The sequence below is a fragment of the Monodelphis domestica genome, chromosome 4 (genome assembly GCF_027887165.1).
Source record: "Monodelphis domestica isolate mMonDom1 chromosome 4, mMonDom1.pri, whole genome shotgun sequence".
Lineage (NCBI taxonomy): Eukaryota > Metazoa > Chordata > Mammalia > Didelphimorphia > Didelphidae > Monodelphis > Monodelphis domestica.
In genome coordinates, this window is record NC_077230.1 from 31,474,032 (window position 1) to 31,500,131 (window position 26,100).

The window sequence follows — 26,100 nt, forward strand, 5'->3', positions numbered from 1 at the left end:
TAACTTTACAGTTCTTTGATAGGTTGGTACAATTAATTTATGATCCTTAGTCAAGTATAGCTTTTTTCCTTTTAAATATTTCAGAATTTCAAGAGAAAAGAGGTTGTTGCAAAGTAGCTCAACAGAAAGTATTTTAAAATGAGTGTGAATGAAACACAAATCATTATGGGCACACCAAATCAACAATTATTATTCACTAAGGTTCATCCTACTGTTCAGGTATATGAAATAACTAAGTGGCTAAAGAAAACATTAGTGGGAAAAGAGCAGCAAATTCAGACAGAATTTGTATTACTGATACTTTTTAATACAAGTTTTGTAATAACACTTTCCTAACAAGATATAAAATGAATCATATGTGATATAACATGAGAAGACCTAAACTTAGACACAAGCACACATATCACAAAGTCACCACCCAGACTCTCTTCAACTTCAAAGAAGTTTTAACTTTAACTTCAAAGAAGAAAAAGACTTAAGATTTTCTAGCAAACATGTAGGGGAAATTGACTTTTCAACATGTCACTAATTTCCTACTTGCTTCCTTGGATTTACCAGAGAATTTCCTCTTGAGATTGCAGCCCTTTTTTTGGATGAATGAGATTTCATCACCATCAAAATGGCTTATTCTCTTTTACATATTTTCTGGCATATTCCATTTGCAATCTTCTTGCATAAATGTATTCCCTCACTATTTAATATTTGTAATGACTTTTTATTTGCCTCTAATTCATTTAGTAAGAATTACTTAAACTGTCAAGTATAAACTTGAGGCAGCCCACCTCCTTAAAAGAGATCAGCCTCAGGTTTTTTATTTTATACCAGTCGTGCTCTTAAATAAGAGCTATATAGAAGGACACAATGAAGATGAAACATTCTGTTTCTCTCATGACATATAAGTGATAAACTTAAGATGCAGGAAAAGACATACATTTTCAGAAAGTGTCAATGTGGGAATATGTTTTGCTGGACTCCATATTTATGGGTTTAATTTTGGCAGAGTGGAGAAGTATCAGAAGGGACAAATTATTTTAAATGGTTTATGTAGAGGGGAAAATACATGTAATTTTGGTCCAGTGCTCTTTTTCCAAAAGAAAATGGGGCAACCAGCTTTGTGGTCCCTTCTCTTGACCCCTTTAAGGCAGACATCAGTCTTCCTTGAAGAGAAGGGGTAGGCAAGAGTCCAAAAGTACCCTTCAGTGCTCCTCTCAAGCCACCTAACTATTCATTTAGATAACCTATATTATATTACCTACATGGGCACCATATATCTTACATGGATGATACACGTCGACAGACATTTATGTATGTATATTATGCTTTCATTACTTGTGAATTTTTATATATATGTAAGATCCACATTAATGAAAGCATTTAGGATTTGGTATTAACTAATGCTCTTCTTTGTTGATAGTCCTAATAAAATTGCCAGAAATGAAATAATTTTAGTCATAAAATGGGGGGGATGCTCTGAATTTGTGTTTTCACTGGCTAAGGAATTCCAAGATGAAGGAATTCTCTTGCTCACTATACTAGCAATTGTTCTATGGATAATAATATTAGAGAATTGCAGGTAGCACTGACAGATTATGTTACTTGTCTGGTATTAGGGACATATCTAGATTTTGTGAGAAGAAGGTCTTGAACTCAGGTCTTCCTAACTTAACTCTAAGGGTAATTTTCTAATAACTACACCAGAGAAATCACACTTGTAGCAGATTAACTACTTATTGTCTGCAAAAATTTGATACTGCAACCACCATGCTGCTTTCTTTTAAACACCACTGGTAAAAAAACAAAGTGGGAAAAAAAACCTCTTGCTAATGTGGAACTTTAACAAAAACACTTACCCCCTTACTATCACATTGGATACTTTTCATCAAGCCATTTCAAATTGTGTGATTATTCTTTTGATTGATATTACCTGTCAAATGAATTGGGTAAAACAAATCGTTTATGTTTTTCATATTGGTGAAATGCTATATTAGAGTTACCATCATGGTAATATGAGAGAAAACTATATGTTGAAATAAGTAATTGCTTTTAATATTATAGTCTAATGTTAACTCAAGTTTCTATTTTTACTGTATTTATAAATATGTGTTCTTAAAAGAGGTGGTCCTAGGAATATTTACACTGTGTACCCCAAACTGAACTGTATGAATATAAAACATACAGACAATTCTCACTTTATATAAGTGGACTGTTCTTCCTAAAGACATTTTCACATAATGCAAATTTTCAAAGTCCTGATAGAGAGGCAGGAGATGGAACATGGGGGCAATATAGACATGCGGGGGCCAGAAATAGACACAGACAGGAGAGAATAAGATAGCAACATTTAGGGGGGACCTGTGGACAAGCAGAGTAGGACTTTCAGGACTAGAGGTCTCAAGCCCAGGTGGTACCAGCAATGGTACTTATTCTCCCAGACTGGTCTTCTGATTTCACCAAATTAATTTAGGTTTATTTTTCAGGGAGAGTGTTGGCAAGGTGATATACAAGCCAAGAAGTGTCAAGCTCAAGGGCAGGAAAAGGGAAAGAAAACAGTACTCTAAAAGAATTTCTTTCACAATTTTTTACATAGTTTAATTTGTGTTAAAGTAAAAACTGTCTGTGTGGTCAATTAATTTGCATTACCTTTTACAAAGTAGTTCTATTACAAGTATATGAGGATTCTAAAATGGAAACACTCAAGGTCTATGCCATACCAGAATCCTGGAGGGGAGGAGAAGGTAAAGAAAAGAAAACAGCTATGAACTATATAGTATTTATTAGACAAACTTAACATCTCATTAAGTTGTGGAAGATTTGTTTTGTGAACATAGAACTAAATGATTTCATTTTATTCATTTCACAGCATTTGCGGGGAATGGTCTTTTTTCTTTTGAAGACAGTATTGTAGAATTGTGTGTCTAGGTTTAGCAGGAGATTTTCTGCAAAACTATTGAAACTATAGCTTTTAACTGACCCAACATCCTTCTCCAAATAGCCACTTAGTCGCAGACTCAGAAATGGTGTTGGCTAAAAGCACATAGGTCTTGACCACAATCAATCTTCAATCTAAATTTATAGCTAGAATAATTCCAGGATAGTCATGATGTCCTAGTGTGTTAGCACTACAGAAAGATCGTCCCCATCCTTCTACATTGGTCAGTCAAATTTATTTGTTCTTTACGAGGTCATGGAGGAACAATAGGGAAGGTAGTGAGGAGACAAGAAGTATAATCTGAGATATTCTAGGACAATTCTACTTGGAGATTTAGGCTACCAATGCTCTTAGTAATCCAGAGCAGGAAAGAATTATTGGCAAAAAAAAATGTGATCTATTATAGTTAACATTAATAATAATAAAGTAGACTATCAAAATGTAAATTCCATCCAGGCGAATCAAATTGCCAAGCTCTTATCTAATAACCTTTTAGCAAGATTTAATCATAAGATGGGATGAGAAAGGAAATGAGCACGTCATAAATATCTACAATGTGTCAGGCATTGTGTACTTTCTAAATAATTCATTTAATCTTCACAAAAACTTTGGGAGGTAGTTTGCTATTATCACCTCCATTTTACAGTTGGGGAAATGGAGGCAGATTGAGGTTAAATGATTTTTGCAGGGTCTAGATTTGAACTCAGACATTCCTGACTCTAGTCTTGACCCTCCATTCACTATACTTAGCTGCCTCATAGTATGGAGGATTATTAAAGAATGCCAAGAGGACTGAAGAACTTTAAACACAGCCTACCTTCATCTGCCTTGAAGACCTCTGCTATGTCTCTCACATGCACTATGCTTCATAGACCAGGTTTCACGTATGTTTTCTAGGTGACTAATTCCCAAAATAGAGTCTGGAAATGTCTTATTTATTTAATTGAAACATCTTTAATTGCCATTATGCATTTGTAATCAGTTTTCAGACAGATGAAATGTATAACAAATCACTAGATATTTTTCAAATTATTAGGAAGCTAAAAGAACATTCTATTGTATATCTATACCAGCAAACTGTTCGTGAAGAAACAACGATGGTGATGACGGAAGGTTTGCCTTTGGAAACCTTATATGTGCCTTCTACTTATCTTGCTGAGATTCATCGGGTCACACAAAATATATCTGAAGCAGAATTTCTTCTCAATACCCCCGACCTCTGTGCTAAAGACTTTGAAGACCTCTTCAAGCAAGAGGAATGTCTGAAGGTAAGATAAAAAATATTTCCATGAAAATATTTGTGAATCTGTTGTTTCTGCCTTGTGACACTGTGGTTTATTGGACAAGAACACCAGGTTTGGAGTCAGGGAATTAGTGTTCCAGTCTAGGTCCTGCCATGTAACCTTAGACAGGTCACTTAAACTCAACATCTCAGTTTTCTCCATCTTTAAAAGGAAAGTTTGGGGCAGGATAAGATCTGAGGTTCCTCCAGGAAATCTACAAAACTGTGAAATTTACTCATGTGTGGAGGGATATATGGATATGCGCCTAGTGGACAATCATTTCATAACCACTCTGCAGATCAGGGATAGATATAGGAGAATATGTTCCTAGAATGTACAAAGCTGGAAAGGCAAGAAATCCAGACAATTACTAGCTGCCTGACCTTAGGCAAGTAACTTTGCCTTGTCTGCCTCGGTTTCCTCATCTATAAAATGAGCTATAGAATAAATGATCAAACTACTCTAGTATGTTTGCCAAGAAAACCCCAAATGGCAGATCATAAAGATGGGGATATGACTGAAATGATTTTAAAAGTTTGTAGAAAATAATTAGTAAATTATTTTTAAATGAATTAAAGAAAAGTTGATTAAACCTATGCTATGCTATACAGTATATGATTTTTCCAATTTACAAATAAATAAAGCATATTATTCCAAATCTTGATTTCTAGTATCTAAGTATTTCAATTTCTGAGTCATAAGTAGGAGTTCAGATGCCTTGGACAAGAGGGAGATCAGATATAGGAAGAATATAAAGAACCCTGAGGAGAGATCAGGAGGTCATCCAGAGGAAGGAAATTGAGCAAGGCTGGGCTAAAAAGAAACTTACCTGGGGAGCTAGGAGCATTTTAAAATTCTGTCTCTAGTACCCATTTACTTTCATTCTTGCTATTCTACTTTATGTAAAACTTCCTTAAGAGGAACCAATTGAGGTTGGTTTTAGCTATCTTGTCTGAGGGCTATTCTTTCCCCCAGAGAATCCAACATTTGTATACACCTAACACACAGACACACACACACAGACACACATGCACACACAGAGTCCTTAATTCTTTAGTTAACTATCACTCAGTAATCATCTAAACTCTCAAACTTGCTGCTTCAAAAGTTGGAAATTGTGATAATTGACTCATTTGGCCCTAAGATACTAATGAAATACATGACAGATGGGCTAGTTTCTTTCTTAATTTTAGAGAATTATTTTCATTAGATAGATATAGATTATTCATCTGTAAATCTATCTATAGAAGAATTTTCTACCCCATTTCATAATCTCTCTATAGCTAGTTTGATTTTCAGAAATTTTATTAAAATCTCTATTTCATATTTTATTAATTTTTTTTCTTTTACATTTTTGTAGTTATTAATTTCTTTTAATTTTGCATTTTTTGCTGGTATAAATTTGTGTATAGTTTTTGTAAGTCATCTCAGTTGTGTCTGACACTTGCTGACCCCATTTGTCATTTTCTTGGTAAAAATACTGAAATGGTTTTCCATTTCCTTCTCTAATTCATTTTTCAAATGAGAAAACTGAGGCAAAGAGGGTTAAATGATTTGCTCAGGATCACACAGGTAGCAATTATTTGAGGCTGGATTTGAACTCAGGTTGAAGTCAGGTTTTCCTGACTCTAGGTCCAGTATAGATTATGATAAGTATTTTTACTTCTCCTCTATGATTTTACCTCATTCATTTTAATTGCTAATTATTTTTTCTAACTTCTTTTCAATCATATTAGCTAATAGTGTGTAAAACAATAATGAGACCCTTGGAAAGGAAACTATCAGATGTAGTGGTTATTGTTAGTCAAAGAAGCAAGGAAGGTGTTGTTATTAATGCAGAATAGTACAAATCTGGCAGAATTAGACACTCAGTCTGTGTCCCAAGGCCTCTTAGCTCCTGACCCTTGTGATCCACAGCCTTTGCATCACTTCTTAATTGCAATGATAACTTCATCTTGTTAAAATTGACCATTACATTTAAAAGAATACAATTTAAAGAATTAAAAGACTTAAAAGAAAGGTTGTTTTTGTTTTTTTAGTCTTTAATGGTAACCTGTACTGACCTAGGCTTTATCAAGAGCTAAGGGGAAATACTCCTTAATTGTCCATCCAAATAATGGAATAGGTTCATTTGCAAATGCCTAGCTAATAAGGTGAGTTTTCAACTTTGGTATCTGATCTTCATGGGAAGTAAGCTTCAAAGTAGAGGTGAATGAACTATATAAGCCTACTGAGATTTTATCAAAGAAGTCTTATATAAAATTTTATTTAATAAATAGACAATTTTAGTATATCGCTAAACAAAAGAGTAGATAAAACAGAATAATAAAATCTTCATAGGAAAAGTTGGGACCAAAACAAAGGAATCCCTGTATGCATTAGACAAATAGATTGAGAAACTGGAAATTTAGTACCCTTGGTGGTCTGGATGTTTTACATATGAAATGTAAATTACTGGAAAGAGTAGAGGATTTAATAGCATAAATTTATTGGTGGATACCAAGTTTACAACCTTATCTTACTCACACAAAAAAGAAGTTGGTATCTCAATTTGGATGCTGTGTACCTAAACTGCTTTACCACAAAGACTTCTGTTGATACCAGAGCACAGAATTTTCTGTAGGACTAGGCAGGGCATATTAAGCTACAATTGTTGCATCAGTCATCCTCTCATATCTAAATAATATTTTCAAGGTTCCATCTTTGTATTTTAATAATAGGCAGTGTTATTGAAGGTAAATGTTATCTTTTATGAAGTTTGATATGCATATTTCAATGAAATGTTGTTTTTACATATCTACATGTATCAAGATATATTTAGACAGTATGATGATAAGTCGATATACTGGACTTAATGGACATAATGGAAAGACTAGATAATGTTTATATCTATGTCAAATTCCTGTAGCTAAATTGTTTGTAACCACCAGCTTAGAGAGGAAGAAGAAGAACTCCTCTAAATTTTAGTACTGGGGAAAAAAGCCTTACTCTGCCTTACTTTTGGTACAGCTTTGCATGCTTTCTTTTAAAATGCTGCAGAGAAAAATGGTGAATTCTAACCTGAGGTAGAATATGGTTAAGCATTAAGTTCTGAAAATTGAAAAGTTAATGTCTAGAGATAGCTGTATTGACAATCAAGAAGCTTAATATAATAATGTACACCTCAGGAAAAATTTTGAAGTTGTATTTTATACTCAAAATGGACTATTATTAGTTTAACCATATTCTGATATCTTTCAAAATTAAATGACACAAGAAAATGGGCAGATGATAAGTTGCTATCAGCATCATTCATTTAGCATTTTATACTATCAATAATATCTGAGAAACTCATTTCAAAGTCTAAACAGACAAATAGAAAGAATACATTTGTTTCTTTTGGTAAAGTTAGTAACTGTGTTGGTGACTTCGGCTTTATATCTTATTAAGTCAAATAAGCTATAGAATGATACAGTAAGAGAAAATGAGATTCGGAGATTTCTTTTAAAAAAAATCCCATCCATTTCAGTAGCAGACCATTTTAAACTCTTTTTTGTAGTACAGATTACATGATTTCAGTATATTTTGGTGCTGTGAACAAATGGCCTCAATCAGTTTATAAAGATGTGCCAGCATTCCTATCATTCTTCATTTTAAGTAATTGCTCATGACAGAACAGTTTGTAAATTCAAAATTGTCATAAACCATTTAAATCATTGCTAATGAGCCAAGACTCAAGTCCTTCTTGTTCTCTTCATGGACAAACAGGTCAGGAGAGCAGTGACCCAGCAAGTAGTTAGTCTGCTATGGAGTAGCTTCCTATTAATATCTCTTGACCCAGTATACATACATTGCTAAGATGTGAACTCTATCTATAGCTAATCATTTGTTCATCCTGATGCATTTAATATTATTATAGCTGACACCAGCTTTAATGATATTGATTACTGTGGTTACAACTAAGTGGTGTTGCAGGTTTAATTTAGTTGAATTATTAAATTGTCATGAGATGCAGTTGTGGGCACAATTCCATCTTATTCCCAAATAAATCTCCAGCCACAGGAAAATGGTTCTTGCACATTCATAGGCTTTGGGGAGGGAGTATAGTCTTGAACGGAGCCTTTTTGATGAATATGTATTTCCTTGTAAAGGCATTCATCATTGTCATTATCCAGTAGTAAAAATAGAAAAGCAGTGCATAAATTGTACAGCTGCTGGTTGGGAAGATTTGAAATTAAATTGTGGTTGATTTTACTCCTGACAGATTTGCATGAATCAAATTATAGAACTGTAGTGGGTATCTCTGTGGTTTAACAGTTATTTCTTGAAAGTTTAGTAGTTAGAATGAATAATTTATAATCATTCTAATTAATGCCTTTCTGAAGAAAACATAACTAAAATAACGTGTAAAGATACCATAGGTACTCCAAACACGAGAGAGCTTGGAGACCTTTTTACATATGTAAATGTCTATGGGGACTACCTCTATTAAAGCTAGGGAGAAATATGAAATATGGAGAAAATATCATGATCATTCTTGTTTCAAAGCCCAATTCCCTAATTGATTATGTTTATGTCCATCACATTCATGCATATTATATAGCCATACATATAAAAGTACCATACTCATTTTAAAATGCTAAATTTGAGTGCACGCATTTCTAATATCAGGAAAGACTAGCATTCTGTTCTCTAATGAAAAAAATGTTTTTTCTTCTGTAAATTTATAATATTGGTCTCTCTCAAATGTTGTGAACCATTCTGAATTCCATGGTTTTAGAAGAATATTTGTAAGCTAGAGAGTATATGTAAGTAGGTAAGAGAGTATATGTAACTAGGATGAAGAAGGTCTTCAAGTCTATGTTATATGAGGATCAACTGCAGGAACTGGGAATGTGAATGAGAAGACTCAGTAGGTCTTCAGATATTTGATTTCAAGCATTTAACAGACTCATATGAAGGAGAGATGAGATTTGTTTCATTTGGCACCGAGTAAAACCAGAAACAATGAGTAGAAGTTGTAAAAATGCACATTTGGATTTAATATCAGGGGAAATATTTTCTCAATTTGATCTCTTCAAAAGTGGAAAGGGAAAAAAATTAAAAAGTATAATCAGAGGGCAGCTAGTTGGTTCAGTGGATTGAGAGCCAGACCTTGACTCAAGAGTTCTTGGATTCAAATTTGACTTCAGACACTTCCTAGCATATGTGACTCTGGGCAAGTTTGGGCATAGTACTGATTCTAAGGCAAAAGTAAGGGTTGTTGTTGTTATTGTTGTTTTTCATGGAATAGGCTAATACTTGGGAACTAGAGGGTTCTCCTTTTCTACAGTTCCTTAGGCAGAGACTGGACAACCACTTCCTGGATCTGTTTTATTAGAGATTATTTTCATACATGGCTTTCAATTGGTGGTCACTGACCAAATCTCAAATTCACCAATTATTTGAGTATATACCCCATCACAGAAGTAATGGGGCATCCTTATTATAGTTTATGAGTTGTAAAAATAACTAGCCTAAGGAGAGAATGACTAATATGTATCCTTTAGAATTAACTTTTCCTCAAAAAATTTTGTCTCAGGACTTAGTCTTGAAAATTATTGAGGGAATAAGTTGCCAAGATGGCAGCTTAGAGACAGCAACAGCTCAGACCTACATAAACCCTTCCTCACTGATCAAAAACACAATGCTTTGAGGAGACTGAAAACCATATCAAACAACAGGACAAAACTTGGGAACCTTCCTCCTAGACCCAACTAAAAAGGTATGCCCCCCCCAAAAAAAAGCCTGAACTCTAGAACACATAAGTTAAAGGGGAAGGAAGAAAGAAGGTCCCAGGACCCTGCCCCCACCTATAGCACTGAGCTTCCAGTAGTGGCTGTAATCTCTGGGGAGGAAGGGTGCAGGTCTGGAGGGAGTACCTTCCTGGCAAAGCTGTGCCAGCCTCAGGGTGTAGAACACAGGCAGTGTAGAGGCAGCTGGAGGAGAACTACAGAGGAGGATGCCCAGTCACAGCCAAGATGATCCATCTTGCCCCACCGCACTCTCTCACCCCACCTTTTTTGGAGGTTTTGGCCTCAGGGCACACCCAGCTTGGCATATCAACTCCTCTGCCCTGGCTCAATCTCATCAAAGGGCATATAAGGAGCCTTCAGAGGCAGGGAAGCTCAAGCTCCAATACCTCTCCCCCACAGACTGATAAGAGAGTCTTGCTGACTAAGCTCCAATGGGAAAAGGCAGCAACGAACTACAGACAACAACATTGACAACAGGGTGGCAAGCCTAGCTCCTTTTCAGCTTCTGCTGTCAGCCAGGGAAGATCTTACTAACCTGATCAAACAGCAGAACAGAGAAGAAAGCCCTTCAGAACAGAGCAGTCCAAATCCACAGATCCAGCACATAATGAGAGGAGCAAGACTACAGGCAACTACAGGGGGGAAAGAAAGGGAAAATATTAGTAAACAACAGAAAAAGAAAAAAGAAATTACAATTGACAGCTTCTATAAAGGCAATGGACAAAGAGCAAATGAAATAGAGGAAGATCAAGGAACACCAAGCAAAAACACAGAAACTCCAGCATATTGGACACAGGCTTTGGATGAACTCAAAATACAATTCAAAAAACAATTAAGAGAGGCTGAAGACATCTGGGAAAAAAAATTTAAAAAGCAAATTAAATGATCTGGAAACAGAAAGTAGTGTCTTGAAAGCCAAAATTAATCAGCTTGAAAATAAGACAAAAGAGATGAAAGATCAGAAGGAGAAGGATGGCCAAAAAGCCAGGAATGAAATTAAATCTTTAAATACCAGAATACAACAACTAGAAGCAAGTGACTTCACAAGGTAGCAGGAAACCTTAAAACAAAATCAAAAGAATAAAAAAAGTGAGGAAAATATAAAACAAATCATCCACAAAATGGAAGATTTAGAAAACAGGTGCAGGAGAGACAATTTAAGAATCATTGGTCTACTGGAAGATCATGACAAAAAAAAAAAAAGCATGGACATCATTCTACAGGAAATTATCCAGAAAAACTGCCCCAACATTCTAGAGCAAGAGTGAAAAGTAGAGATTGAAAGAATCCACAGATCACCTCCTGTACTCAATCACCACTGATAACACCCAGGAATGTTATAGCCAAATTCAAGAACCACCAAACCAAGGAAAAAATATTATAAGTTGCTAAGAAGAGGTCATTCAGATACCATGCTACTACAGTTAGGAAAACACAGGAGCTGGCTGTATATACACTGAAGGACCAAAAGGCATAGAATATGATATTCTAGAAAGCAAGGAAACTAGGTCTACAACCAAGAATCAACTATCCAGAAAAACTGACTCTATTCTTGCAGGGAAAATATGTTCATTTAATAAAATAGAAGACTTCCAATCATTCATAAAGAAAAGACCATACTTGAACAGAAAATTTGATGCTCAAACACAGAACTCAAGAGAATCACCAAAAGGTAATTAAGAAAAGGGAAAAAACAAAAACAAACAAAAAAGACCCTTTTTCTTAAGGGACCCAATAAGCTAAAATCATATGTATCCCTACAAGAAAATAGGATATTGGTAATTATTAAAAATTGTTATCACTGGGTAGCTAGAAGAATTATACTTAGAGGGAATAGTGATAAACTTTATAGGATGAAATACCCAGACATGTGTGTGTGTGTGCGTATATATATATATATATATATATATATATATATATATATATATATATATATATATATATATGAGGTTAATACTAAGAGAAATGAGAAAAGAAACAAAATGGGGTGAATTTAAATGTCATAAAGAAGCATATAGCAGGAGTGGGGGAGAACCCAATACACTGGAAGGGTAAAGAGGTAGGATACAGGAACTACTTAATTCTTACATGCATTGAAATTGAATCAAAGAGGGAGGAGCAATCAAATCCATTGATTCATGCCCTATAGAGAAGTAGAAGGGTAACAAATGGACTGGTGGGAAGGGAAGCAATACAAGGGAGAGGGAGGGTAGGTGGTAGTTTAAAAAGACTGTAAAGGAAATAAGAAGGGAATAAGAAGGAATAGAGGATAAAAGGGAAGTAAAATAAGGGTGGGAAGTAGAGGGACTGATTAAAAACAAAGCACTGGTGTAGAAGGAAATAGTGAAAGAAGAAAGGGCAGGACTAGGAGCAGAAATCAAAATGTTGGGAAAAACAAAGCTGGTAATCATAACTCTGAATGTGAATGGAATGAACCCACCCATAAAATGCAAACAGATTGAAGAGTGGATTAGAAACCAAAATCCTACAGTATATTGCCTACAACAAACTCACATGAGGAAGGTGGGTATGCATAGGGTAAAGGTAAGTGGATGGAGCAAAACCTATTGGGCATCAACGGAGAAAAAGAAGATAGGAGTCACAATCATGATATCTGATAAAGCCGAAGTAAAAATAGATCTAGTTAAAAGAGATAGGGAAGGTAATTACATCCTGATAAAAGGCAATATAGACAATGAGGAAATATCAGTACTCAACACATATGCACCAAATGGCATAGCATCCAAATTTCTAAAGGAGAAACTATTGGAGCTTAAGGATGAAATAGATAGAAAAACTATACCAGTGGGAGTCCTGAAGCTTCCTCTATCAGAACTAGATGAATCAAACAAAAATAAAAATAAATAAGAAAGAGGTAAGAGAAATGAATGAAATCTTGGAAAAATTAGAGTTAGTAGATATGTGGAGAAAAATAAATAGGGACAAAAAGGAATACACCTTCTTTTTAGGCAGGACATGGTACACTGACAAAGATTGACTATGTACTAGGGCAAAAAACATTTCAAACAAATGCAAAAGAGCAGAAGTAATAAATGCAACCTTTTCAGATCACAGTGCAATAAAAATAATATTTAATAAGGGTGCATGGAGAGGAAAATAAAAAATTAACTGGAAATTAAATAACACAATTCTTCAAAATTGGTTAAAGAACAAATCATAGAAACAATAATTTCATTGAAGAAAATGACAATGATGAGACATCCTTTCAGAATCTATGGGATGCAGCCAAAGCAGTACTCAGGGGGAAATTTATATCCGTGAGTTCATATATTAACAAATTAGGGAGGGCAGAGGTCAATGAATTGGGCATGCAAATTAAAAAACTAGAAAGTGAACAAATTAAAAATCCTCAGATGAAAACTAGAGATGCTCTAAATTAAAGGATAAATCAATAAAATTGAAATTCAAAGAACTATTGATTTAATAAATAAGACTAGAAGCTTGTACTTTGGGAAAAAACAAATAAAATAGACAAAGTACTGGTCAATCTAATTTTAAAAGGAAAGAAGAAAACCAAATTAACAAAATGAAAGATGAAAAGGGAGACCTCACCTCTAATGCAGAGGAAATTAAGGCAATCATTAAAAACTATTTTGCCCAATTATATGACAATAAATATGCCAATCTAGGTGATATGGATGAATATTTACACAAATATTAATTGACTAGATTAACAGAAGAAGAAATAGAATTCTTAAATAATCCTATATCAGAAAAAGAAATTGAACAAGCCATCAAAGAACTCCCTAAGAAAAAAATCCCTAGGACCTGATGGATTAACAAGTGAATTCTATCAAACATTCAAAGAACAACTAATCCCAATATTATACAAACTATTTGACATAATAAGCAAAGAATGAGTTCCACCAAATTCCTTCTATGACACAAATATGGTACTGATTCCAAAGCCAGGAAGGTCAAAAGCAGAAAAAGAAAACTATAGACCAATCTCCTTAATGATCATAGATGTAACAATCTTAAATAGAATACTAACAAAAAGACTCCAGCAAGTGATCAGGAGGGATATTCACTATGATCAGGTGGCATTTATACCAGGAATGCAAGGATATTTCAATATTAAGAAAATCATCCATCCATATAATTGACCATACTAACAAGCAAGCCAACAAAAATCACATGATTATCTCACTAGATGCAGAAAAAGCCTTTGACAAAATACAATATTCATTCCTATTGAAAACACTAGAAAGTATAGGAATAGAAGGGCCTTTCCTAAAAATAATAAACAGTATATATATATATATATATATATATATATATATATATATATATATACATATATAAAACCATCAACAAACATCATCTGCAATGGGGAAAAACTAGAAGCCTTCCCAATAAGATCAGGAGTGAAACAAGGATGCCCATTATCACCTCTATTTGTTTAACATTGTATTAGAAACACTAGCTGTAGCAATTAGAGAAGAAAAAGAAATTGAAGGTATTAAAAGAGGCAATGAGGAGACAAAGCTATCACTCTTTGCAGAAAGAATCCTACAGAATCAACTAAAAAGATGGTAGAAATAATCAACAACTTTAGCAAAGTTGCAGGATACAAAATAAACCCACATAAGTCATCAGTATTTCTTTATTTTTCCAATTCATCTCTGCAGGAAGAATTAGAAAGAGAAATTCCATTTTAAATCATCCTAGACAATATAAAACAGTTAGGAATCTATCTGTCAGGACAAACATAGGAACTATATGAGCACAACTATAAAACACCTTCCTCACAATTAAAACTAGATCTAAATAATTGGAAAAACATCAATTGCTCATGGGTGAAATGAACTAACAATAAATTGACCCAAACTAATTTACTTATTTAGTGCCATACCCATTGAACTACCAAAAAACTCTTTTACTGAATTAGAAAAAAAGATAACAAAGTTCATTTGAAAGAACAAAAGATCAAGGATATCCAGGGAAATAATGAAAAAAATGTGAAGGAACGTGGCCTGGCAGTACCAGATCTCAAACTATACTATAAAGTAGTGGTCATCAAAACAATATGGTACTGGCTAAGAGACAGAAAGGAGTATCAGTGGAATAGACTTGGGGTAAGTGACCTCATCAAGAGAGTCTATGATAAAGACAAAGATCCTGGATTTTGGTACAAAAATCCACTATTTGATTAAAAATGCTGAGAAAATTGGAAGACAGTATGGGAGAGATTAAATTTAGATCAACATGTCACACCCTACACCAAGATGAACTCAGAATGGGTGAATGACGAATATAAAGAAGGAAACTATAAGTAAATTAGGTGAACCCAGCATAGTATACTTGTCAGTTCTTTGGGAAAGGAAAGATTTTAAGACCAAGCAAGTGTTAGAAAAAAATTACAAAATTTAAAATAAATAATTTTGATTACATTAAATTAAAAAGCTTTTGTACAAACAAAACCAATACAACCAAAATTAGAAGAGAAGCAACCAATTGGAAAACAATCTTCATAACAAAAACCTCTTTCAAAGGTCTAATTACTCAAATTTATAAAGAGCTAAATCAAATGTACAAAAAATCAAGCCATTCCCTAATTGATAAACGTACAAAGGACATGAATAGGCAATTTTCAGTTAAGGAACTCAAAACTATTAATAAGCACATGAAAAAGTGTTCTAAATCTTTTATAATGAGAGATGCAAATCAAAACAACTGAGGTACCCTCTTACACCTAACAGATTGGCTAACATGACAGCAACAGAAAGTAATGAATGCTGGAGGGGATGTGGCAAAGTTGGGACATTAATGCATTGCTGGTGGAATTGTGAATTGATCCATCTATTCTGGAGGGCAATTTGAAACTACGCCCAAAGGGAACTAAAAGAATATCTGCCCTTTGGTTCAGCCATATCACTGCTGGGTCTGTACCCCAAAGAGATAATGAGGAAAAAAACTTGTACAAGAATATTCATAGCTGCACTCTTTGTGGTGGCAAAAAAATGGAAAATGTGGAGATGCCCTTCAATTGGGGAATGGCTGAACAAATTGTGGTATATGTTGGTGATGGAATACTATTGTGCTCAAAGGAATTATGAACTGGAGGAATTCCATGTGAACTGGAATGACATCTAGGAACTGATGCAGAGTGAAAGGAGAGGAACCAGGAGGACATTATACACAGAGATTGATACACTGTGGTACAATCAAATGTAATGGACTTCTCCATTAGTAGCAATGATCCAGAACAACTCGGAGGGATTTAAGAGAAAGAAAACTATCCCCATGCAGGGGGGAAACTGTGGGAGTGAAACCACCAAAGAAAAACAACTGCTTGATTACTTGGGTTGAGGGGGATATGATTGGGGATGTAGACTCTAAATGAACATTCTGGGCAAACATCAACAACATGGAAAGAGGTTTTGATCAAGGACATATGTAAAACCCAGTGGAATTATGCATCAGCTACTAGAAGGGGTGGTGGGGTGGAGGGAAAGAATATGATTCTTATAACCAAGGAAAAATGTTCTAAATTGACTAATTAAATAAAATTTTCAAAAAAAAAGGAAAATTATTGAAGATCCTTCAAAATACTTTTGTTTATGTGAATTATATCTATCTGCATTTACTGTTATAAATGGAAATGTTTCCATATTTTCATGAAAACAGATCTGACATCACAAATGCTATAAAAATATCTCCAGACCCTACTTTTAAGAACCACTGCTCTACAGGCATATCTTTCTCAAATGACATCCACCTAACTATAGCCTCAAGGGATGAAAATACAGAATTTTTCTGTGTGGCTTTCTCAGGAGTTGATGTGGTAAATATGACCCAAGTCAATAACAATAAATTTGTGTCGAGAAGAAAGGTCAATGAATTTAAATGCCTCCCACAAAAGACTAAAATTTGAAGAGGCAATGTGACAACAACATTTCCCTGATACTCCCATAATCTCCCTCCTGATTTAGTTGCCACTTTATTTGGCCTCATAGTTTAGGTTAAAGCAAATACCTGGGTTCAGGAATTTCTAGAAAATTGATACTCAGGAAGGTGATACAATAATAAGTCTTATTATTATTTGGCATAGCAACCAGGCAAACAGGCATAAACACTGAAACAAATACACAAAAACATGCTATGTGTACACAGGCTTGTCCCTGCATGCAAGAAATTCACTTTAGCCTGAGGGAGAAGGAGATACATTGGTGAGATAACATGCTCAAAGATGGTATTTAGTTGGCAAAATCATATACTTTATAAATTGGTGATCGGTGCCAGATGTAGAAGGGGGCATTAATCAAACTCAGATAGTGTGGAAAAGTTCTCAAGGTCTTGTCTAGATACCAGGCTGAAATAAAATGAGAGAAGGGATTTTTTATTTTCCTGAGTAACAAATGGGTGCAAGAATCTAACATTAACTAAGGCAGCAGAAAGCAAGCGACTTAAGGACTCTCCAACAAATCAAGAAGTCCTCCAATCAAATGCTGCAGGCTTTGTCTGCTTGGTACAGAGTTCACAGTGGAAAAGTACAAATTAACTGTTTTGCCTATATGATTTATGGACATTAAGACCATTTGCCCTCTCTGACTCTATATTAGAGTTGTATTATTATGAGTATAACATTAGTATAATGTTTACAATTATCAAGTGGCCCTGGCTGGCTGGATTCAAATATTGACAAAAGGGAAAAGTAATATTGCTCTGAAATATAGAATTGTGGAAATAGCATGATTAGTTCTCTTTTTGTGTGTATATCAAAGATAATATTCATTTGATATCTGGCAGCCTCTTATTTTTTGTCTTTGGGATCTTCGGGACAACTGCTTTCTGGTTTGGAGCCTGAAAAACTGGTGCTTTCTGAACTGAATCCTTCTTGGGCATGGCCTTTTGGCCTTGGAGTTTCTGACCTTTCTGTCATGGGTCTGCATTCTGGTCCTCAGCCTTCTTAGAGAGATCTTCACAGTTAGCATCTTTGGGATAGGTGCTGTGTTCTGAACAGCTTCATTCTTGGAGATTCCATTTGGATAGATGCCTCCTGGTCTCTTTCACTTGGTGCTTAATAATTCTATTTCTCATTTTCTTGGCCTTCATGACTTTATAACATTCAAAATCTGTCATTTGGCTTTCCATTTCCTAACTTCAATATTTTTTATTCATCTTGTAGCTTTTGGTTTTATATTGATCTTTTTGTTTCTCCTATTCAGACTTCATACTACTGATGAGTGCTTTGAGAGACAAAGTATATGAATCACAAACATTTCAATGGAATAGGCAGCCTTCTCACACCATTGCGTGGGTCATAAAACAAAAGCCTTTTATAATCAATAACATCCACAGTAGTTACGTGCTTGCCAACATGTGGCCCAAAGGAAATGTATACTATCTGGACAATTTCCAAATAGTATTTGAATACCGTGTTTGTATCCATGATTAAAAAGGAAAAGCCAGTTGGTTAAAATACAGTGGAGAAATTAAGCAAGCTTTCCATCCTGTCTAAATCATTAGATTTAAGTTTATTTGAGTTATTTCTCTCTTTTTCCAAGAGAAGATTCTCCCTCACCATGCAAGTTAAATCAAGAATTGTCATTAAGACTACACCTTCCCACCCTATATATATATATATATATATATATATATATATATATATATATATATATATATAGTATGGTGAATCTCTTGCTCTCAGTCTGTTAGCTTCATTTGCAAGACTTTTCAGTGGTCTTACGGTTTTTTAAACAGAATAAAGGATTGTTTAAGAACCATTATATAGTGAAAATGCAAAGAAATTACCATCTTTAACCATGTATTCCCCTGCAAACAAATAAAAAACACTCTTCCTAAACTATAGATCATCTCTGCAAATAGAAAAAATGAAAAGAGACAGAGGAACAAACACAGTTCTGGGTTTAGTCTCCTGCCATAATATCACTTGCTGGTAAAGTTCCACAATAGCTGTCAATTTGGTATCTTCTACAACTCTGGACTTGATGACAATATTCATCCCTCTTACTCCTGGAGCACATTTGTCCTGTATTTGCCCCAGAGTTTCTACATATTTTTTTTTACTTCAGATCTGCCCCAGGTATTACATATCTGCCCCAACTACCAACAGCCACTGGGAACATGAAAAGAAGGACATAGAGTGGCAAATTAAAAATCTTTGCAAAGGCAAAGGAGAGGAAATTCAGGAATTTGGAAGTGTGGGTGCCCATATTCCTTTACCTGCCTTCATTGTTTCCCTACTCTTGCTTCCATTTTTCAGTCTTTGGAATGGATGAAGGATGAATAAAAACACCTGTCATATTTAGAAGTTAGCAAGTAATGCTTTGAAGGAAGCTAGGGACTCTAAGAGGCAGCAAAGAGTGGATGCATTCCACCTATGAAGATTGACTTGTCCAAAGGCATGTGGACAAAAGATGAATTAAAATCATAAATAAGCCAGTCTGACCAGAATTAGAGTTCATGAAGAGAACTAATGTGAAATAAGACTCAAAAATATGAAGGAATTGGATGGTGGAGGGCATTAAATCCTAGGCCAATGATTTTGTATTTAGTCTTGGAGAAAATAGGAAGCCCTTAAGATTGTTGAGTAGAAGTGATGGTGACATGGTCAGATCTTTATTTCAGGGGAATGCTTGAATAAATTGTGGTATATAAATGTAATGGAATACTATTGTGCCATAAGAAACAAACAAACAAAAAAAGGTGAACAGCAAAATGAGAGCAACCAAGAGAACACTATACATAGCTCCAGAGGAGAATAAATGGTGAATGTTATCTCAAGAGAATGAACTGAACAGTGGAAACATGAAAGGCATAATTTGCATGAACATCTGTTTCCCAGGTGATGTCTTCAGTGATGTGGGAAGGGGGAGATGGGGTGAGACACTTGTGAATAAATTGTATTAATTTAAAAAAGAAAGAAATGAGGAATAAGATGATCACTAAAAAACCTTGAAAGACTTATATGAAGTGATGAAAAGTGAAGTGAGCAGAACCAGAAGAACATTGTACATAGTAACAGTAATAATATATGTTGATCAACTTTGAATGAATTATCTATTATCAGCAAAGCAAGAATCTAAAACAACTCCAAGGGATTCATGACAAAAAAGGTTATTCATCACCATAGAAGGAACTGATACTATTCATCATTTTATTTCCATAGTGATTTTTTTTTCTAGGAGAAGTGATATATGTCTTCTTTTGCAGGATAAGAATGTGGAAATACATATTGCATGACAATATGTGTATAACATATATTGATCACATTAAGTTAAAAAGATTCTGCACAAACAAAATCAATGCAATCAAGATTAAAATGGGGGAAATTACAGCAAGTATCTTTGAAAAAGGCCTCATTTCTTAAATCTATAGAGAACTGTTTCAAATATATAATAATACAAAACATTCCCCAATGGAAAAATGGTCAATGAATACAAACAGGCAATTCCCATATTAAAAAAAAATTTTAAACTATCTTTAGTCATATAAAAATGCTCCAAATCATTATTAATTGGAGAAATGCAAATTAAAACAATTCTGACATATGATATCACACCTCTTAAATTAGCTAATATGATAAAAGAGAAAATGATAAATAATGGAAGGGATTGGGGAAAATTGGGACATTAATATATTGCTGGTTGAGCTGTGAACTGATAAAAACCATTGTGGAGAGCAATCGGGAACCATACCAAAAATGTCATAAAATTTTGCATAACTTTTGAACCAGCAATACTACTACTAGGTCTGTATCCAAAAGAATTTAGACATAGGCTAAAATTATTTACTTGTTGTTTTTTTTTAACCCTTATCTACTCTCTTAGTAGCAATTCTAGATAGAAGAGTGACAAAGGAATAGGTAATTGGAGATTTAAGTGACTTGCCCAAGGTCACACAGATAGGAAGTGTCTAAAGTCAAAGTTGATCCCAGTTTCTCCTGACTCAGGCCTGGGGCCCCATCCACCTAGCTGCTCCCAAAAGGACCTACTTGTATAAAAGTATTTATAGCCACTTTTTGTGGTGGCAAAGAATGAGAAACTGAAGGAATGTCCACCAATTGGAGAATGGCTGAATGAGTTGTGGTTTACGATTGTAATGTTCTATAAGAAATGACAAACAAAATAATGATTAAAAAAACCTGAAAAGACATATATGAATTGATGCAAAGTGAAGTGAGCAGAACCAGAACTTTGTATGTGGTAACAGTAATGTATGATCATAAACTGCAAATGACTTAACTATTATCAACAAGAGAAGAATCCATGTCAACTCCAAGGGACTCATGAAAAAAAGATATCTAGCCACCATAGAAGGGAGAGTCCAAATGCAAATCGAATATAGCATTCTTCACTTTATTTCCTCCATGATTTTTTCTCTGGTGTACACAATATGTCTTGTTTCACAACATGATAAATATGGAAATATGTATTTTAAGATAATTTTGGTACACATATATCATATTAGCTGCCTTCTTTGGCAGGGGGAAAGAAAGAGGGAGAGGACACGAATTGCAAAAGGTCAGAAATGATTATTAAAAATTATATCTTCATGTTTTGAGAGTGAATTACACAGGGAGAAACAAAAACGAAGGGAATCAATTATGATGTTATTGCAATAGTTTACTATTCTTTATTATCTCTTTAAAAGATCCCTACTAGTTATAGACCAGGTAAGTGGAGAAAAGAGTATAGCTATAAAGGATGTTAAAGAGGAAGAATTGAGAAGATGTATCAACTGCTTGGAAATGAGAGAAAAGGAAAAGTCGAGGAGGACTACAAGGTTACAATACTTACTAGTTCAAAAGTATTTAATGCAAAATATAATGATTGTATCCATTTGAGTGGAACCAAATGTAATACCATAAACAAACTATGACTCTTCTAATCCAGGATTAGGAGAATATAGTGATAGCTCAATAGTATCTAGAAGTATAAACTAATTAACTCCAGGGGGGGAAATGAATCCACTAAGAGGTATGTGCATATAATAATGCACCATTATACTAGATGGAGCACAAGTTTTCAGTCACTTTAATAGCATTCTGAGATTAAAAAAAAAAATTACCGTCACACTCATCTAAGTCTTTAGCTCTGAAATATATGAAATTTTCAAAGGAAAGTCAGAGACGTGTTTTTTTCCATTTCATTTCATATTAGTTTAGAGCTACTTGGTTAATGCAAAATAGAATTTGATAAATGAATTACCAAGTTATGTGAACTGATTCTTAGGACTATAAATAAGCCGCATAATGTAATCATTTAGTGATTACTTTTCACTAAAGAAAACTGTGTTTTGTAACTAATATACAAAGAAAATATTCAGTCATAAATACAAATCCTTTCATCAGTTGCTATTATCATCTTGGATTTGTTTATCAAAAGTTGCTATTTATATTTTCAAAAATGTCTTATAATTACTAGATAGTTTATTTGGTGCATATTTGAATCATATTTAAATAATCCCCATTTACTTTTTAAATGATTCACTGTCTCTCTTGACAATTTGTCATAGATAACAATTTAGTTAGTATTTTCTTTATGCTAGCACTTTAGGCATACATTTAAATGTTCCTCAACAGTTTCTCCTTACATTTTGTACACAACTGTTTGAGAGACTATTATTCTTCCCAGAGCCTGTTTTTTCTTCCCAACTCCTTTATATAGATTCAAAAATGCAATTTTCCCTGCTTCCACATTTATACTTAAATTCACTTCTGTCTATACCAGGTACAGTATAATAATTCTACTTCTACTCCTTCAGATCTTAAAGACTAGTTTGATAATTCCCTTACTATACATTTTAAAGTGTCAAGCTCATACATATTTAAAATGTCAATTGATAATTCCAGTACATATTTCAAGGCTCTTATTAGTTTGTCAGTCCTTTTTCAATTTTGTCAAGACCTATATAAGTTATGGGAGGCAGCTAGATGGCTCCCTGGATAAAGAAGGGGGCCTGGAGAAGGCAGGTCCTGGGTTCAAATCTGGCCTCAGACACTTCTTAGGGTTGTAATCCTGGGCAAGTCATTTACCCCCATAGTCTAGAACTTACTGATCTTCTGGCTTATGAATTCATTAAAAAATAAAAATAAACAATAGAGGGTATGCTGTGACCAATTTAATAGCAAGTAAACATATAATTATTGATTTGGTGTTTACATGTAGACAATGAATTATCATATGAATAACTTTCTATGTACAGGTTGTTTCAAAAGTTTTAGTGTCGTTTTAAGTTTTCATATACATATATATTATGTGTATGTAATATACAAGATTACATACACATATAATACACACACATATATATGCCTAAGAAATTTATGAAACATTTTACTTCTGGATCATAACTTATGTTGATTGAACCAAAAATATTATTTTCTGTACAGATTTTTTTAAAGTTTGAATTTGTTTTGGACCTAAAAATCTCCACTAATGAATAAGTACTCTAAAGACTCTATGATTGAATGACCTTCCCAATTAGAAATGCCATTAATGTAGCACTTGGTAGCTGAATAGTATACAAAGAGAGTAAGGATGAGGTTTATATCTATATTTATATCTTTGTCAGATAAAGCCAGATTCTAGATAATAAAAATGAACTGGAGTGTGAGTCTCTGCTACTCTGATTTCTCTGTCTCAAAAGAAGAGACAGATCCACTCCCCAAAGGCTTCTGTCACTTCAGCTTCTAATAGGTTTCTCTAATCCTTTTTTCTTACAAATGAAAGTCATGTGCTCTTTTGTTAACCAGATTAGAAAATCTCCCAAGACACCTTTGATATCTAAAGCTTCTGGAAGCTAGTATTTTCAGCTTCCCAAACTATGAAAAGCACAGTTAATGTAGGGTACATGTATGTGTATTTGTATAGATATTATATTTTATATAATCCTATGCTCATTCAACCAAAAAAAAATGTTAAATGGCAGATCAAGAATGGAATATATGCTAATGAAAGCTGAAAAGAGTATGTTTGATGGTATCTTGCCAGCCTAATAGTTAACAACCACCACAATAAAAATATTTCTATGGCACTTTAAGGATTTCAAAACACTTTATAGATATTTTCTCATTTAATACAATATCCCTCTGAAACAGATGTTATTATCATTATTTTACATATGAGGGAATGGAGGATGAGAAAAGATACATTAAAGATGTTCAAGGTGGCAAATTTCCTGAATCCAAGTCTATTGCTTTATCATACCTGCCACCAAAGTCATCTTAAAAAATGGAGGAAGTAGGTAACTGCTACTTTGTACACATTGAAAAGTATGCTCTAGGGAGTGGTTCCAAGACAGACTGCGGTAGAGATTACCATCGGTAATGCTCAGAAGTTCAAAGGAGCCAAAATCCAGGAAAGAAATGTGAGTAAAATCTGTGATCCCAAATCTCTACATCCAGTTGCCCAAAGAAGAACTCTCCGTTCCTGGCTCTGATCTGCCTCTGCCTGCTATCTTCCAGGACTGACATGGTGCTCTTCTCGCCACATTGCTCGGCTGAGTTCAATGGGCTCGCTCCTGACGGGGCATGGCTTTTCTCCTGGGCATGTAGCATTGCGACGTTTACTGGATCTACTCTTTGATGGGCATTCTGTGAAATGAACCAGACAGTGTCTCAGCTTCGGTCTGAGGGGTAGAGTGTCTAGACACTGCCTCTGATAAGGGCAGGCAGACAGCTTCTAAGCTACAGCTAACAAGAGATGGGGCAGAAATCTTCTAGGGCAAGACTCAGTGAGTCATTTTTTAACCTTTTGGGGGAAAGATCAAAGTCTTTGGATTCAGAGAACCAAATTACCAGAGCTTCTAACAAGCTCTCACGACCCCAAGACCTTCTCTTACTTAGCTGCAAATGAATTAAGCCAGAACGAAAGTAGGCTAAGGAAGTGGGATCCCTCCTTTCTACCTAAGGAACCCCAATTCCTTTCTCTTTCATGCATAATTGTCAGCAGCAAAGCCTGAATTTTTTTTTAGAGTAATTTGACATTGAAAAACCTCAGTCTACCTATACACAGAAAATGGAAGCATGGATGGACGGTGACAGAATAATTCTAAGAGGGTCAGGAGACCCTACAGTAAGCTTGGACTAGCAAAGAAAAACACTTTTTTCCCTTTCAATTTGTTTTATATATATTAGGGAAAAGAAGATCAAAGAAATATGTAAATAGGATGATTTTAACAGACTAGGAAATAGCAAAGATATTATTTGGAGGGGGTTGTTCTATTTTCTCTGCCACAGAAAATGAACTTTGAATTGGAAATGACTGATCCGAAGTGACTTTCTTAATACCCAAAATAAAGAAAGAGATAGTAAGGAGTACTTAGTTGCCCAAGATGACTTTATGTTATCTAGACCAAATGATCTCCATTCTTGTGTAGGGAAAGAGTTGGCAAATGAGCCCCTGTCAGTGATACTTGATAACTCATGGAGAATGGGAGAGGTACTAGGAAAGTTAGCCAACATATTAGACAACAATCTCAATGGACTAGAGTGCTGGGCTAAATATAACATATTAATATATATTATAAATCTATAATATATGTATAACATATAATAAGATGGAATTGGGGAGGGGGCAGCTGGGAGGCTCAGTGAATTGAGAGTCATGCCCATAGAAGGGAGGTCCTTGGTTCAAATCTGGCCTCAGACACTTCCCAGCTGTGTGACCCTGGGCAAGTCACTTGATCCCCATTGCCTAGCCCTTACCACTCTTCTGTCTTGGAGCCAATACACAGTATTGATTCCGTAGACAGAAGGTAAGGATTAAAAAAAAAAAAAAGATGGTATTGGATTGGGATATTTCACACATTAGAATTGCAATAGCTAGAAATAGTCTAATTCAGTCAACTCTAATCTTAAAACAATTATTTATTAAATTTTATTAAATATTAGGCAGCTAATAAGTGGTTCAGCTGATAGAGCACTATGCCTATAGTCTGAAGATCTAAATTCAAATCAGACCTCAGACACTTCATAGTTGTGTGATCCTGAATACATCATTTAAGCTTTGTCTCCCTCAGTTTCCTCAACTATAAAAAAAATGATGATGATGATAACACCACCCACCTTCCTTCATGGTTAAAAGGATAAACCGAGGTAATATTTGTAAAATGCTAACCACAATAC

At 34.6% G+C, this 26,100-nt stretch overlaps 1 protein-coding gene across 10 annotated transcripts in view; it reads left to right on the forward strand.

Moving 5' to 3' along the window:
* DMD (dystrophin) overlaps window positions 1–26,100 on the forward strand; it is a 2,399,796-nt gene that overhangs the window by 1,047,700 nt on the left and 1,325,996 nt on the right. For all 10 annotated transcript variants that reach the window (XM_007493357.3, XM_056797113.1, XM_056797116.1 and 7 more), the window contains one exon: window positions 4,003–4,197. In XM_007493357.3, the coding sequence (XP_007493419.2) occupies window positions 4,003–4,197 (195 nt within the window). The remainder of the gene's footprint in view (window positions 1–4,002; window positions 4,198–26,100) is intronic.